This window comes from Suillus discolor, assembly GCF_016758755.1.
Source record: "Suillus discolor strain FC423 chromosome Unknown F5147scaffold_31, whole genome shotgun sequence".
In the NCBI taxonomy this organism is placed as follows: Eukaryota; Fungi; Basidiomycota; class Agaricomycetes; order Boletales; family Suillaceae; genus Suillus; species Suillus discolor.
Genome location: NW_024541278.1, coordinates 297,359 through 314,085, shown reverse-complemented (window position 1 = coordinate 314,085; position 16,727 = coordinate 297,359). Strand labels below are relative to the sequence as shown.

Sequence of the window (16,727 nt, the reverse complement as noted above, 5' to 3'; positions counted from 1 at the left end):
TACACCTCGCATCTCCCTTCTCTTGTCTTACATCATATCATCACCTAAGCAAACTCACTCTTACTCTCTCTCGTATCTGTATACACGCGCACGCTTTCCCGCGCTTCGCACCATACACACGCGCATTCTCGCGCCTCGCGCGCACCTGCGCTTTCCCGCGCTTCGCATTGGCCAACCAGTAGCGCTTTCAGCGCATACCTCTAGATCCTTGCTGCACTCGCTTCCCCTTTAGGGTTGAACGCACTTGTCGTCTCAAGTATAGCAGACTAGGCAACGCACGACCTTACAACAATTATAGATACAGTCAGGAGCATTGTTCGTGCCTCGCTGTATCATTGAACCTTCAACGCCTGGGATCTCGAGTTCAGGAGCATCGGCTTCTGATGGAAACTTCATCTTCTCCTTTGGTAACCGGATCTTGACGGTAGATCAGCGCCATCCATATTCTTCTCGAAAGGGGTTAGACTTATCTTCAATGTACTTGTCCAACAGCTTCATTTCACGCGTGAAATTAAATCCACTCAGGTGAGCGAGGGAGCAACAAGGATCTGAACTAAGGTAGTCTGCAAGACGATTGACATTGGCCCCTGAATTGCTATTGGTCCCAGAGTAATGCCACGCCATCAGGACTCCAGAGGTGTGGTTCGAGAACCCATCAAACAAGTGCTTAGCACTGATTTCGGGCGTGGAGAGACCAGGGTGCACTCCGTGAGCTGCACCTTGCTCATCGTCCAGGGTTGGGGCATCCGTCACTCTCTCTAAGGTTAAGTTACCCTCAGGAGCTAAAGTGGGACGCGTTGGGTACACGCAGTAAAGTCCCATTGCATCAGGTTCAGTCCGGAATGGGATGGGCGCAGGGCGGGGATCTTCTGGATCAGAAGTAGGGGCTGGAGATGGAGATGGTGCTCGATCATGATCGGATTGATCTGCCAGAACACGGCCGCGTTGCTGCCGGTTAGTGGGAGGCATGTGAGCCAGGTGCGTAGCTGATCCTGGAAGGTAGTCGATAAAGTGCCGAGGCATGCGCACTGTGCGTCCAGAGCGCTTTGAAGTGACTGGGGGAGGAGGTGAGGGTGAGGGTATGTTTGATGGACCTGCAGTATCCTCGAGCTGGTAACATCAGTACTGAAGTTAATCATCTTTCAAGCGAATGAAAATATGTACCTGTTCAAAATTGACACCATCACCCGAGATATCCATTGGAGCTTGATAGTCAAGGGCTCCACATTGGTCGTCCATACCTTGCTCAATTATTTCCTCCCGCTCAATGCGTGTCCGCTTGGAATTCTTGCCGGACTTATTTGACTTTTGACGTTTCTTGGCGCTGAATGTGGAACTCGTGAGATTGAGCGCCTGGTTTTTTGAGCATCCTGAACCATGCGCAGATAGTTGTTTCTGGGTAGGAAAAGGTTTACCGCAGCCCAGACATGTCAAGTCTGGCATTGGAGAAGTGTGGTTCTGCAAGTAAGATATCAGAGTGCACTTTATATCACTCACTATGACCTTGGTTCTCATGATCAATCCACGCAGTAAAGCACAGAAGGTAAAGTCAAATTAACACAATGTAACTATGATTACATGCGAAGATATCATGATACGAATCTAAGAGAGATACGGCAGATTAGTTGGTGTGTTAACAAATAAGAAAAGGAGGGACTCGCGTTCACAAGCCTTTCTTCCAAACTTCCGGTCCTCTGAATCCTCAAATCCTTACATAGGCAGCAGCTTGTCCTGTACCGAGGTGTTCAAGTATAAACCTATCTGGAATTAGGATGACAAGGTAGTCAGGACTCAGAACTTACTGTTAGCACATGGATGATACAAATACGATCAAGATCATAGGAATCAGGATATGAACTTGCACACACAGCGCAGATTGATCAGATTCAAGCTCTGAAACAACAAACATAAACAATGACCTCAAGGATATTTCGATGTCAGACGATTGATCTTGATCTTGCTCTCCCCATAATCAACAACCGTATCAACATTTGTAACAAGTTCTATCGTAGTATCATGCCTCAGAAACGACGCGCCATATGGAGCAGTGCATCCGAAGACAGTAGCGACTCTGACTCTTCTCTCTCTGGAAATGAGTCCTCACATTCATCTCCGACTCCGATCATCAAAAGTAAGGCGCAAAAGGCTTCTGATAAAGGCAAACAGCCTCAGAAAAAGTTGTTGAAGTAGGTTCTAAGCATTACCTGATCAGATCATTACCATTAACAGCGCATATATTCACAGAAAACCAAATAGGAGTCGTGATAGCGAAAGGTATTTTCATTTTCATTTAGTTATTTGAATTCATAATGATGCATTACTAGGGACCAATGCCTACACGTTGCACGTTGGATTCCACGTGCAATCGACATGTATGTTGTCCTCAAGGACACTTTTAGAATCGGTATCCTCCTTGAGCAGGAAGAATCTGCCAAGGACGGAACTTTGATGCTGCCAAGAAGGAGCGCCAGGAGACCCTTGAACATGTGTAAGTCCGGAGTTTGCTTTCTCATCATAGATAACACTTTTGCAGGAAAAAAGATGTACAAGAGCGTTCCTTGAGGACCTACAAAAGGATCCTCACAAGCGCGCCCTACCTCCGCACCCTCATTAAGGGAAACACAAAGAAGCATCGAAAAGAGCTGGGACATATATTATCGGAGGTGCGCAGACTAACCCAAGTAGTCTGCAGAACTGTCAGTGCTGACTCCATGAGAAGATGCAGGACATCATTGGGCAAATCCGCTCTGAAGACGCAAGTAAACTCAAGCCTTATATAGGGCGCTATGCGGCCCTAGATGCTGTAAACCACCCACTGACACCCGCGGTTTACTCTGACAACCAGAAGTCGCGTGCTATGATGGGCGTGAATCATCCCCAACTCGCCACTATGCTCTGTCCGATCAAACACCTTGCAGCCTATCGCGAGAATCCCAAGAAGTATGTATACAGTATTTACTCAGTGTGCTGCCTTTCTCACTATTTTTCAGGATTCAGGGAGAGTTGCAAAGCGGCCATATCAAGATGCATGCAGCTGCATGGCCCACATTTGCATATGAGGGCGACTCACCTGGAGAAGATTTCAATCCGCTCGATATGCAGAATGGCCTTTTCAAAGGCTATCTTATGAAATGGGTATGTCAATCAATATTTTGTTTTCCTGACGCTCTCTTAACTCTGCCATAGGTCTTTCGGCACATATTCAAGGGCCCTTCCTCCGCTCTGGCCAATGATGGAGAGGTTGTTACAACTCGCTCTGGTAACGCAAAGCTTCACAACATGCTGAAGGTGGATGCTGAACATGTGGCCTATACATTCATTCAGGTATGTGTCTTTAAACATGTTTTTAAACACATCTTACAACTCAATTTTCAGTGCCGTTTCAGTATTTCATCGTGTGACAAATGGCAAGCTATGGACGGTAAATACGACTATCATGAGGCCTACTACCGAATCATCTGAGCCATCCAAGAGCCGTTCGATCAGACATGGGCGGATTCATTACTTGAGTGGTGGAATATGTATGTATTATTTGTATTGATCCATCACGCGTTGCTGACTTCTTGCAAAGGTCTGTATTTGGCGACAAGGCAGGTATACCGGTCTTTGACGTTAGCGATGATGACGACGAGGAAGAAGATGATTTGATCAGCATGCGAAAACAGTTTGCAAGTCGCGCTGCTGAAGCGCGACTCAAGGTTCGTTATTTTTTTTAAATGATATTTTGCTAATGTCTATTGCAGTCCGTATCTTCAGATGCACAAGGTAGTACCCTACCTTCCGATCCTGGCTCCAACACATCTGTGATCAATACAACTTCGACTCCTGCCACTACACCGCCTCCCATTGAAGAACCTGCACCTGTCCCAGCAAAAGCCATCCCCAAGCCGCGTCCTATCATACCAACTTCTCAGCAGCAGGTGGTGACCCCAAATGTGGATACTGAAGCTCTACCTCGCACCCTCCCTTTGGCACCCATCCCATCGGGTTCAGGTACTGGCAATCCACTACCTCACACCCTCCCTTTGGCTCCTGTCCCATCTGGTTCAGGCACTGGCACCCGAACGTCTAAGAAGCGTGGCAGGACTAATGTGATGGAGTCCGATGATGAGAGCTCACTGACAGAAAACGATTCAGATGTCCCTGCCCCATCGAAGCGCACCAGGAAGGGCAAGGGCAAGGCTACCACCACCACCACCACCAGCAAGAGGAAGCACAAGGGCCGGAAGTAGACTTTAGTACGTGCTTGATGTTCCTTGGGTATATTTGACTGACTATGTGGTTTTTAGCACCGCAGCATCACATTCCTGTTTCTCTCGCTATCATCGCATCACAGCTTCAAATGGACTCGGCATTTTTCGTTATCGATGCACGACTACTGGATGGACTCTCGCTCACACTTGCACTGGTCGTTTTCATGTTGCATCACACATACCTGTATTTCACATGCTTCCTTCGTGCTCAATTTGTCTGTCTACTACATGCTTGTACGGTACTGCAATGATGATATGTGCTTATACAACACGAACAGTCTGATGAGGTGTGATAAGGTGCCAGCAAGTACTAGCAGGTGCTAAGGTTACAGCATGCGGCTTTTCATGCATCAAATAATTGAGCATATGACGGAAAATTGTCATCATGATCGACCGGTGCTGAAAAACGAGTTCCTATATAAGACTTTACTTCGGTGCTCTGGAGCTGCTGGTACCTTCTGTGCCTGTTGTATCTGCTGGTACATTCCGACTCGTGATATGACCTTATCTTCCCATATCTAGATTGTGGAGTTTTGGTGATGCACGACCCTCTGCATGCAACCACGATCCCTCATTTGTGTAGGATCAAAATTCAGATTTTCTCGGTCGTGCAGATGTTTGTGCTGGGACCATGCCTGATTCTTGCTGTTCGAGAATATAACGCTAAGCTCATGGCCAATTCCGACATAGCTACTGGTATGACCTCAATCGCTTTCTGGGAGCCCGTACACATATCCACTGACAGTAGTGTGATGCCTGATGAATTAACGGTTGTTTTAAAAGCTCGCATACCTGTTTTTCGCCAATGCAGATATCATGTCCGTTGCAAGTATCTGTCATTTGCAAGGTGTCAACAAGACATTTGTCTACAAAACTATCATTGCATCTCAAAATGAAAACAACGGGCGTCGTGGTAAGCATCGCAGCCTCAGTATTGATGACATTGCCTTTCTCACTGCTAGCCTTCGTCGAAATTCCACCATGTACTGGACGAGCTATGGCGTGAATTACGGGCACGCCGTGGTGCCACCGTATCTGCACAGATACTTCTCCGCACCCTGCACACTGGTAGCCACAATGTCAACTTCCAAATTCAAACTTTAACTTCTTCATGATCATAACTTCGTACGAGTTACAACCATCCTAATAATACAACTATTCTCTTAATAAAATGCCGAGGTTGAACCAGAGCTTCACTCGCTTAGTACTCGTGCTCAGCATTTGCACTCTCCTGGCTTGCATTGGCATCTGCATGTCCTGAATCAGACCCAGGCGTCGTACAGGAGTACAATCACAGCGCGACTCACGAGCTGCCGCCTCCGCAGCTGTTCGAGCCGCAGTGCTGAGAAACAGGGACTTCAGTGACCTGTGAACGAAGGTCAAGATAACAATACCGATGATGCAGTGGAAGAAGCAAGGCTCACGGTGTACATGATGTTGCGCTGCTGGATAGATTGGTGCGTTCAATGTCTTTGGGTGTTTATCAGGGTAGCTTTTGTTGCCTGTTCATTCACAATGCGAAGACTTTTTAGAGTCTGTTCGGCCACCAATATTTGCGCCAGTTTACGCAGGTTTAGAATCTATATTTTGCTTTCATAATCATAGGACTGTGCTGGTCACAGTGTGACCAACCTTATTAATCAATCAATACTAAGTAGTAGGCATGCCCGTTACCCGTCTACAATCTATCCATCATCACAACTCTTACAGGATGTCTCGGGGCAGAAAAAGTGCCCATGGTGGTGCAGAGCTAATGGAAGCGAGAGATCGGTGTGTGTGGACGGAAGCAGACGAAACCGTCCTCATCCAGTATGTCACCACCAACCGCTCACAAGGTGGTGATGGTATGAACTTTGATCACACATTTTGGGTTGCTGCTGCTGCTGAAATGGAAAAACACCCCTGCTTGGGTGCAAGCAAAACAGCGGTAGCATGTCAATCAAAATGGGGGCGGGTATGTACTACTACTATATCAGCCTTGGTACCCTCACTAATGATCGAGTTTCAGCTCCATGGTACATTCAACATCATTGACAAAGTGGCCAATGCTTCCGGACTATCTTACAGCATGGAACACGGAGCTTCAATCACTCCAGAGTCTGAAAACATGTGGACCGACTTTGTGAAGGTAAAGTGATTTTAATTCGCATCAAACTACTACGACAATGCTAATTACTATGAATCAATAGAAAAATCCAAAGGCCAAAGGCCTCCGGGACAAGGGTTGGAAGCACTATGAGGCGCTGAAAGGTCTCATACCTGTCAAGCCAGGTAACAACAACTCGTTCTTTGCCACCATCGCGACACCACCTCCCATCATTCCTTCGCCTTCTTCTAGCAGCGCAGTCACCCCCCTTTCCTTTGACGAGGTCCATATGATGGACCTTGGAGATGCGCTCGATGGGATCGAGTTCCCCGGCTCTATTTCAGGCGGCCAGCGCGCAACCCCCCTCACCCCAGAGAGCCTCCCTCCATTTGACGCTGCACAGCAACCCTCCCTTGAGTCGGTCCGTGTTAGTGCGCCATCATCAACAGCTTCCAGTAAACGGAAGCTGATTGATGATGACGAAAGTACACTTGATATCGTTACCCGCCCCCCACATTCAACGAAATCGGGAGACTCGGCAAAGTCTGCATGCCTGACGATGCCTGTGGCCATCCAGCATATGGGGACTAATATTGGCGGTCTTAACACGACGTTAGAGCGCGCGGCCAATGCTCTTGAGGCCAACACCTCCAACACCTTGGCGCGATCAGTAGATCCCATCCCTTTGCGCAGGCAGAAGGCGGTGAAAAAGTTGCAGAGTGAGGGTCTAGAGGACGTACAACTACTCAATATCTTGAATAAATTTCAGGCCGACATCGCTATCATTGATATTTATCTCGCTATTGAGGTAGATAGTCTTCGGCAGTTGTTTTTAGAGCAGCATTCAAAGTAGTGTTACATGTATTCTTGTCGTGTCGTGTTCTCTTGTATTGTACTTGTAGTAGCAAAGCAATATCACTATTTCTATGGATCATAGTCATCGATAAGGGTCCGGTCTTGATCTGACAACAATGTCATCATTTGATGGAGATACTTTGGATCATAGTCATCGATGAGGGTCCGGTCTTAATCTGACAACAATGTCATCATTTGACGGAGATACTTTGGATCATAGTCATCGATGAGGGTCTGAACAGCTATGGTATTAATGCGACTACAGTACTAGTGGTTCTATGATTGCCTGCTCCCCCCTCTGAATCCTTTCCCTGTTGTAGGCCTCCCACATCTCACTAGCAATCTGGTCACGACGGAGGCTCGCACGAGTGCGTGCATGCTCAGTAGGAGGACCGTTAGCAAGGTTTCCAGTGTCAGTGAGAATGTGCGCATCTAACACATTACGATAGTCCATCATGTCGTTTGGATCGTGAACTCAAATAATGTTGTGCACGAGACACAAGGCAGGAGGAATGCACACTTGAATGTCCATTTTGTACTCTGGCGGGAGGAGAAGGATACGAAATCGGCGCTTGATGACACCAAAAATGCGCTCAACAGCATTTCAAAGCATTGCATGACGCAAATTGAAAAGTTCTTTGTGATTACGAGGCCTATGTAATGATGTGAACATAAGTATGAATGGTACTAGCAGAACGCATCATACAAAGTATTAGCACAACCCCACTCTGCAAGATGATAACGCACGCCCCGAAACGGGACCAGAAGCTCATCGCACGAGCCAAATCCAGCGTCCGCAAGATAATACTTTCCCTCAGGGATATTGAAATCGGTAGTATGAGCATCGTGATAGACACGAGCATCTGCAGCTGACCCCTCCCAACCGCTCAACATGTAGGTAAACGAAAGGTTGAATGAATATGCCGCGAGGCAGTTTTGAGAGAAGTTCCCCTTGCGATCCCGAGCGGCATGCCGATCTTCACCAAAAGGATGGCATGTGATGTGTGTACTGTCAATGGCTCCGATAGTGTCAACAAAGAATGGGAAGAACTTCGGGTTTTTCATGATTTTGGGGGGAGGAGGGCTATCTACGTCGGGCAGGCGGACGTATGTTGTATATATCGGTGGCGAGGAGAATGCAAAAAGAACCCGTTTAAAATACCTGAAAGAACATAAGCTTGATACCAGGACAGCAACAATATACATACTTTGATATTGTTTCATTGGACCGCTGAAAGCGTTCACCAAGATGGCGAATCGAGAGACCTGTGACAGATGCATAGAGAAATATAGCAAGCTGCTCTTCTAGCAGTACATGCCTGGAATCTCTGCATCCTGCTTGCTGAAGGAGATTGATGAGCACATAGAAAACGTGCTTGTGGACCCCGAGCTCGCATCTGATGCGTTCAGGGTGTCCAGTGAGAAGTTTGGTGACCCATGCAGTCCCCGACAAAGCAGAGGTATGATACGGCTCTTTGTCGTAGTAGGTGTTTGAGTAAGCTTCGAGCGCAGTAGTTGTTGCGTTGAGGACTGTAATGACCGTGCGCATAGCATGCATGGCCATCTGCATGATGCATGCCAGATACTTCTTATCACTCTCCTCTGCATCGTTGTCCATATCCTCTGCCCCACAAGGTCGTATTCGTCCTCGTTAGCGTCCTCATCATAATCAGGATCAAGAGGCATTGTATTGATAGTAGGACAAGGCATACGGTAAGCGTTATCGGAGCATGACATCTTGTTCAAGCTCCGACGATTAGCAAAGCCAGAACCAAATTCTAACTTGCGCAAATAATGGTGGCCGAACAGACTCTAAACGATCAGACTATGGATAACGTGGATGAGCATGTGGGATTCGGCGGCACGGTAAGAGATAATGGGAAATATCATGTTTCTACTCGCAATCTTACAGTATGTCAATGCTGATCTTGAATTCCATGGGATGAGCATTTGATCTCAACGTGAAGATCGGAAGCGACGTTGTGGATGTACAAGATAGTTGAGGCGTGGTTAAAGACGAACAAATCGGAGTTGCCGAAATATTCACATAACGTTGCGTGTGCGTACTCAGAATAGTTTGATGCAATGTGACGAAGAGAAGTGGTCTTCGTAAATGTCCACGTGTCCGAAGCAAACCTGACAAACGAGCGAATATTTTGTCGCCCACTGTAAGGTGGGAAATAGAAAACAGATCCGGTGCTTATTAATGACTTTGGTCATGGCTGTGAGCCAAGAAGTGATGGAAGGATTCAGGGCGCAATGCACAGCTGCCATGAGGTTAGTTAGTTAGCATATTCCACTCTGCGCATCTCGTACACCGTTGTAAGAAGTAATGCTGGTTACGGTGTACGAGGTGGTAAATGACCATAGTTCTTAGGTGTGAAGGTGATAGCGATTCGCTGTGGAAAGAAAGAAATTGGGATTTAATGGGGGAACGAGGGATGTGGTGCTAGTTGATGATGTTCCGGTTGGAGAGGAGGCGGCGGTGGCTGTTGGTGGGGCCTTGGTATTGAGAAAAATCAACATATCCGTGGATCGTTGAAGTTGAATCTGGTGAGATGATTCAAGGTTGGGTGGGAGTCCGATTATGCATACGTACCTGTACAGCAGTCTGAACGAGTTGAGCATAGACAGATAGTTGCAGGAAAGATTGCGCGTTGCTTGGTCTACTGGCGAGGTGTCTACGGATTTTACTGAACAGGAAAGGCTTCGGTAAGGCAATGTTCTGTGACCAGTCAGAGAGAACAATAGACCAAGGGCGGTAAAAGCACATACAGAACAAAGGACAATTAACGATTCTTCTAAACATGGTGGAAAATCAATCAGTCGTGAAGCACGCCATATCTAGAACGCCTCTGGCAGAGAATGGTCATATGTGGAGGTGAGATTAAAATCAAGAGGGAAATGTTCGAATTCATCTAGGAGGCGAAATGTCAATTACGTGAGCAATGAATACACGGGGGACGAACGAACGGATCTTGTCGTTCTCTTGAAGTATTTCTACTTTGTGCACGAAAATTTCAAAGTTGATCTCTGGGTTGACTTGACATACTGCAGTCTGCAATGATGAATTCTACAAGCTCTGAAACAGGTTGTTAGTACAGATCCTGCGGATTTCGACGAGGCTACCCAAATACAGTCACGGACTCGAAGGTTTATAACTGTCGAGACATCATTGATGCATGTGCCGAGCGTATCAATAGTGACATTTCCAGGATAGCTTGTATTTCCAACGGGATGACGGTACCGAGAGACGGCATTCAGCGCTAGGCGCCAGCAAGAATCAGAGACGGGTGCATCCTAAATGAAAGCTTTCGCGACACGTACAGTGATAGAAAATCAGTTTGGTGGGGAGATTCTCAAAGAGGGCTGGAGCATGGAGGTCTTTCCACTCCTGATGTACATTAGGACCGACAAAGGGAGAGGTTAGTGAAACGTAAAAATGCACCCAAGTTGTATCCAGAAAGGGAACGTACGTATGGATGTGAACTTTAATGCATTAGGATTGGTATAAGGGGTGTGAAAATTGATGCATCTTGCGGCCCATCAGCGCTTCAGCATCAGCCCCACGACACCATTCTTTCCCACCATCGAATCTTATTGGCAGTACGCCTGCCATTTCTTGTAATAGATAACTGGGGCAGAGAGCAACAAATTGCGTACGAGGTGATAGATGCTGCGGACCGGGAGGAGCAAGAAGGTTAGATATCGAGAGGTATGCTTGAAGAGGGTTTGTTGGCAGGCGAGTTGTCTATTTGCTCCGTGTGTCCCTCTCTAATGTGTCGCTTTTCTAGCACATACGCCCAGAATCTGACCCCGGAGAGACTCATCGAGACTGATACCTGGGCCAGCAAGATTATCGAGACGCTCGTTCGATACACGTAGGCCTGGCCGCCTGATGCCTAGATCAATGAACCACGTGGTTTACTGATGGAACCTTCACAATAAGAACTTCATCTCAAAAATAGCATCGGGGTGTATATTAACATTTGAAACAATCAATTTTCAGCCACTAGTCTTTAAATATTCGCGACTTGCCGACATCATCGAATCAAATGATGCCCATTTCGACCACGTATAAATGCGCTGGATATATCCAGCACGAAGCCACCAAGTCTGCTGTTCCCTCACATCCATCCTCGAACAGTAGTATGATCTGAGTCGAGTCTCAAATGATCAACGTAGCTCTCATCTATAGTTATTTTGCAGGTTTGTGGAGAGCCAACTGTATGACGATGGTGGTGTGTCAATCTAACCTTGCCTGTGGTTTCGCAGTTGCTTCTTCTGCTGGGGTCATATATGATTGGGGTGAGCAACATCATGCTATAGAATCACTTTGTTCTGACGGTGTTGCCAGTGCTGGGTTTTGGACAAGAGGTGGGTTGATGTTATTACCGGCGCAGTCATGCTGCTGAGAATAGTATGATAGATCGAACTGGTCTGGGTGAGCAGAATCTCAATCCGAAAATTAATTCGCATATACGACTGATTCATAGAGGCAACGATGGTCGCTGATGACCCTTCTGTATCTTAGTGTATGTAACTCGCATTGTAATGTGGTCGACAAGTTGTGCTAACCTAATTATGTCCTAGGTGCGCTATTTCGGAATTGTATTTGTTGTGTATGTCTGGAAAACCTAAGCGACTTGTATTGTGCTAATCAATCCGTCTCTCACACTCAGCACCAACATAATGTGTATGGCTCATCGCTTATACGATGTTTGTTTCTTCTGACCGGTGGCATACAGATAATGCTCCGACAATTTCGATGACGGGTACAGTGAGTATTCTGCACATATTCCTGCCGTTCCCATTCACTAAACTGTGCTTCCATGTAGGGGTGAGTGAGATCCTTGATCAGCCTGCTAGTCCAATACAATAACCACCACAGCTGTGAGTTTGTATCGAGCGCATGATCCTCTGAGACTGATCACCGACTGGATTCGTCAGGTCTTATCGTGTCCATCGTACAAAATTGGATAAACTTCCTCGCAACTGTAATAATAGGTGGTGAGTATGCAACTCCAATGTCTTAGTCGTGTAAACTTGACTGAAACATCGTGCAAGTCATCATGCTTGTTCGGTTACGTGCTGTATATCAGGGATCCAGAAAGGTCATGATATTTCTCATTGTTGCCTTCCTGGCTATCATCATTTTCTACTTCGCTTTCGTCGTAATAGCAACGAGCCATATGTCAGGGGGTGAGCTCATTTATGTATCAAATGTCGCTGCAGGAGGCTCATTGACGATTGCAAGAGGAGCTCATTCTTTCTTACACCTATCGGTGTGATGTCGTCTTCGAGGGGGGAGATAGTACACTTCTGTATACCGTGACTTGGATACTCATTACCGCATGGGAGGTCGTCGCAGTGTGTCTTACAGCTTGGATTGCTGTAAAACACTTTTGTGAACTGCGACGACATTCGGGAAGAGATATCGTCGAGGACGGTGTAGCGGTATTAATGAAATCCCACGTGGCTTACTTTGCAAGGTGAGCTGATAATGTCATCTTTTTCTTCGATTGAAATTTTACGCGTACTAGTTTTATTGTTGCTTCGAGCTTCGAGCTTGGTTATTTGTCTCCTGTGGTCTCAATGTCGGTATGCCGAACTTTCTCTGACCTTTATATATGAACCACTGTTTATCGTTTCTATAGAACCCAAATTCCCTAGGACCTGCTATTTACGCTGGCGTTGCCAGTATTTTTTCGCTCATGCAATTATTTGTGCTGGGACCGCGCCTAATCCTTTGCATTCGAGAACATTACGCTCGAGTCGAGGCTGAGTCTTCCTATGCAGGAATAGGCTTGAGTTCAATTGCTTTCCAGGAGCGCGTGTATGTGCAAACTAGCCATAGTGTGTAGCACAAAATGTGCTCAATTTGATCAAAAGATGTGGAGAACCGGGAGCTCGCTTCTATTTTCTCGTCGTGGTACTTATTTCAATTGAGATATTCCGAAGTATCTCCACCCACTTACTAGGTGCTTTCAACAGCAAACCGTAGACACCTCTTGCGTCCAGAAAGATTTATTTTTTCTACATTCCAGTGTACAAGCTGGTCACGCTCTTTTCTGTACGCATGGTTTCATAATGCAAAGTCGAACTCGTCACCATGTGATGTTGTCGTGCGTGATGCGACTGGCGTCGGGGGCAAACCTACTTTCGGCTGAGTTTTGATCAAGTGCTGGCACAACTGGCAGCTGACAGACTTCATGTTTTTGAAAACATCTCGAAGAGAATGATAAAGGCTTACATCGAGTGGTTCTCCGCCTTTCGTGCACCTGAACACGATCACGGACTATACAAAGTTCCACTCCACCAAGTCTCGGGGCATCTCGTACACCGTCGTAGGAAGTAATGCAAGCAGTGCGAGTGCAGCGTAACGAAGTAGTAAGTGAGCATAGTTCTTGGGTGTGAATGCGATAGTGATGTCGCTGCGGAAGGAACGGGGGAAGTGGTACTAGTTGATAGTGTTTCGGTTGGAGTGATGTCAGAGGCGGCAGTTGAGGCGGTGGCTGTTGGTGGGCGCCTTGCTATTAAGAAAAATCGATTTATTCGTGGATCGTTGAAGTTGGGTCTGGTGGGATGATTGAAGGGTGGATAGGAGTCTGCAGATTTTACTATATGTGTCGAATAGGAAAGGCTTCGGTGAGGCAGCGTTTCATGACCAGTCAGAGAGAACAGTAGAGACCAAGGGAGGTCAAAGCACGTAGAGTAAAAGACATTGAATAGTTCTTCTAGATACGACAGAGTCAATCAATTTGTGAAGCATGCGAGAGAATGCCTCTCGGAGAATGGTCATATACGGAGGTGAGACGAAACGAAACGTTCGAATGAGGAGGATTCATCTAGAAGGTAGTCCACGATGCGCTCGTGCATCTGACGGAAGTTTTCTGGGCTCCATGTCAGTTACGCGAACAATGAATACATGGACGACGAACGAACCGATTTTGTCCTTCTCTTGGAGTCTTTCTGCTTTGTGCACGAAAACTTCAACGTTGATCGATGATCTCTGAGTTGACTTGGCATGTTGCAACGATGAATTCTACAAGCTCTGAGACAGACAGATCCTGCTGATTTCGATGAGGCTACCGATCAGTGGCCAAATACAGTCACGTACTCGAAGGTCTCTGACAAAGATAATTGTCGAGACATCATTGAGGCATGTGCCGAGCGTATCGATAGTGACATTTCCGGGATAGCCTCACATCTCCAACGGGATGACGATACTAAGAGACGGCGTTCAGCGCTAGGTGCCAGCAAGGGTCAGAGACGGGTACATACTCAATGAAACGTTTCGCAACACACGGTGGGCTCCAGATAGAAAGTCTGTTTGGTGGGGATATTTTTGAAGAGTGCTTGCATCCCTTGTACCCAGAAAGAGAACTTTGTTCCTGCGTATGGATGCATCAGTCTGCGAGTTGGCTGCGCTTGAGTAGCTGTGTCGGAGGAAGGTTCAAATGTTCATGCGCATCGATCATCCTTGGCACATGGTTGTCATAATGTCAGGGCCGCTCTAACTTCACGTGACATGCAACCACGACGTCCTCTTCTCTCAAAATGTATCTGCTCGTCACTCTACTCCAAGCAGCAATTTATTTTGCTTCATTGTTACCAGTCATGTTAATTGGTCAAGCAAGGCTCCCGCTGACGCAGGCGGCACTTTCTGATTTTTAAAAGTGGCCTACTAATAAGCTATCCATCTTGGTCTGGGAACGTGTCGTTCATTCACTGACCACGCACAGTAGTATGTATCAGGATTAGTATCAGGCTGTGGAAATTGATGTATATTGGTATCGGCATCAGCTGCGCGACACACCACTGACTCTTTCCCACCATCGAATCCTATTCAAGTTGGCAATACGCTAAGTGCTTACCACTTTTTGGCATTTCCTGCGATAGATGACCTGATCTCTGAGGCAGAGAGCAACAAGGTGCGCACGAGGCAGCAGATTCAGAGGCCGAGGACTGGGAGGAGCAAGGGGATTAGATGTCGAGAGGTATGTCATGGTAGCCTGGACAAGACGGGCGAGTTATCTGTCTGCTCCATGTGGTCCTCCCTGATTTTTCGCTTTTCTGGTGTCATGCCCAGAATCTCACCCCGTTGGGAGACATCGAAGCCGCGATACCTGGGTCAGCAAAACGCACTTACTCGATCGTCAGCCGCACATCACACGTGGGCCTGATGTAGATCAATGAACCGCATGGTTTCCTATGGTTTGATCGATAGAGTCTTGACTAGCATCCAAACCTCCTCTCAAAAATGGCATCGGGACACGTTACTGAAATTGTGGATCAGTCAGCTTAGATCGATCATCCATTGAACTGTGATTCGACCATAAATACGCTGGATATATCTAGCACGAAGGCTATCGTCGTATCTACCAAGTTTCCCATTCCCTCACATCCTTCCTCGAATAGCAGTATGACCCGAGTCTTGAATAATCCCAAATGGTGGCCGGCCATCAACGTAACTCTCATCTATAGTTATTTTGCAGGTTTGTGGAGAGCCAGCTGGATGACGGTAATTGTCAATCTAACCATGGCTGTGGTTCCACAGTTGCTGCTTCTGCTGGGGTAATATACGATTGGGGTGAGCAATGTGATACTAAAGAATCACTGGTATCCTGATGGTGTTGCTAGCACTGACATTTGGACAAGAGGTGGGTCGATGTTGTTATCGGCACAGTCATATTGCTGAGAATAGTATCATAGGTGGAACTCGTCTGGGTGAGCACAGTCCCAATTCAGAAAACTTATTTACATATATGATTGATTCGCAGAGGCAACGATGGTCGCTGATAACCCTTCTGTATCTTAATGTGAGTAACTTGCATTGTAATATGATCAACAAGTTGTGCTAACTTGAAGATATCCTAGGTGCGTTATTTTGGAATTTTATTTGCCGTGTATGTTTGAAAAGCTAAGCAACTTGTACTGTGCTAATCATCCGTCTCTTACACTCAGTATCAACATACTGTGTATGGCACCTCGCTTACACCATGTTTGTTTCTTCTGACCGGTGGCATACAGACAATGTTCCGATAATTTCGATGACGGGTACAATGAGTGTTGCGCACATATTCCTGCCATTTCCATCCACTAAACTGCGCTTCCATGTAAGGGTGAGTGAGATCCTCGATTAGTTTGTCAGTCCAATATAATAATCATCACAGCTGTGAGTTTATATCGAGCGCGTAATCCTCTGAGGCTGATCACGAGCTGGATTTGTTAGGTCTTATCGTGTCCATCGTACAAAATTGGATAAACGTCGTTGCAAACGGCGGTGAGCTATGCAGCTTCAATATCTTATTCGTGTCAATTTGACTGAAACATCACGCAAGTCATCATGGTTGTTCGGTTACGTGCTATACATCAGGGATCCAGAAAGGTTATGATATTCCTCATTGTTGCCTTCCTGGCTGTCAACATCGTCTACTGCGCTTTCGCCGCAATAGCAACGAGCCATATGTCAGGGGGTGAGCTCATTTATGTATCAAATATCGCCGCACGAGGCTCATTGACGATTACAA

The 16,727-nt window shown here is 46.6% G+C and overlaps 2 protein-coding genes across 2 annotated transcripts; one reads left to right on the top strand and one right to left on the bottom strand.

The window, feature by feature from the left end:
* Window positions 1-555: 555 nt before the first annotated feature.
* F5147DRAFT_549550 (uncharacterized protein) lies at window positions 556-849 on the bottom strand (the record flags this gene model as incomplete). Its single annotated transcript, XM_041430387.1, has 1 exon — window positions 556-849. A coding segment is annotated over one exon (294 nt), but the record flags the coding sequence as incomplete, so codon positions are not given.
* A 1,167-nt stretch (window positions 850-2,016) lies between these two features.
* Window positions 2,017-4,232, top strand: F5147DRAFT_774303 (uncharacterized protein; the record flags this gene model as incomplete). The annotated part of the gene is made up of 11 exons (XM_041441588.1): window positions 2,017-2,186; window positions 2,245-2,274; window positions 2,325-2,488; window positions 2,542-2,663; window positions 2,720-2,940; window positions 2,991-3,135; window positions 3,187-3,324; window positions 3,376-3,421; window positions 3,473-3,521; window positions 3,572-3,698; window positions 3,744-4,232. 11 exons carry the CDS (start codon window positions 2,017-2,019, stop codon window positions 4,230-4,232), a joined length of 1,701 nt encoding a protein of 566 aa, XP_041292290.1.
* Between the last annotated feature and the right edge of the window lie 12,495 nt (window positions 4,233-16,727).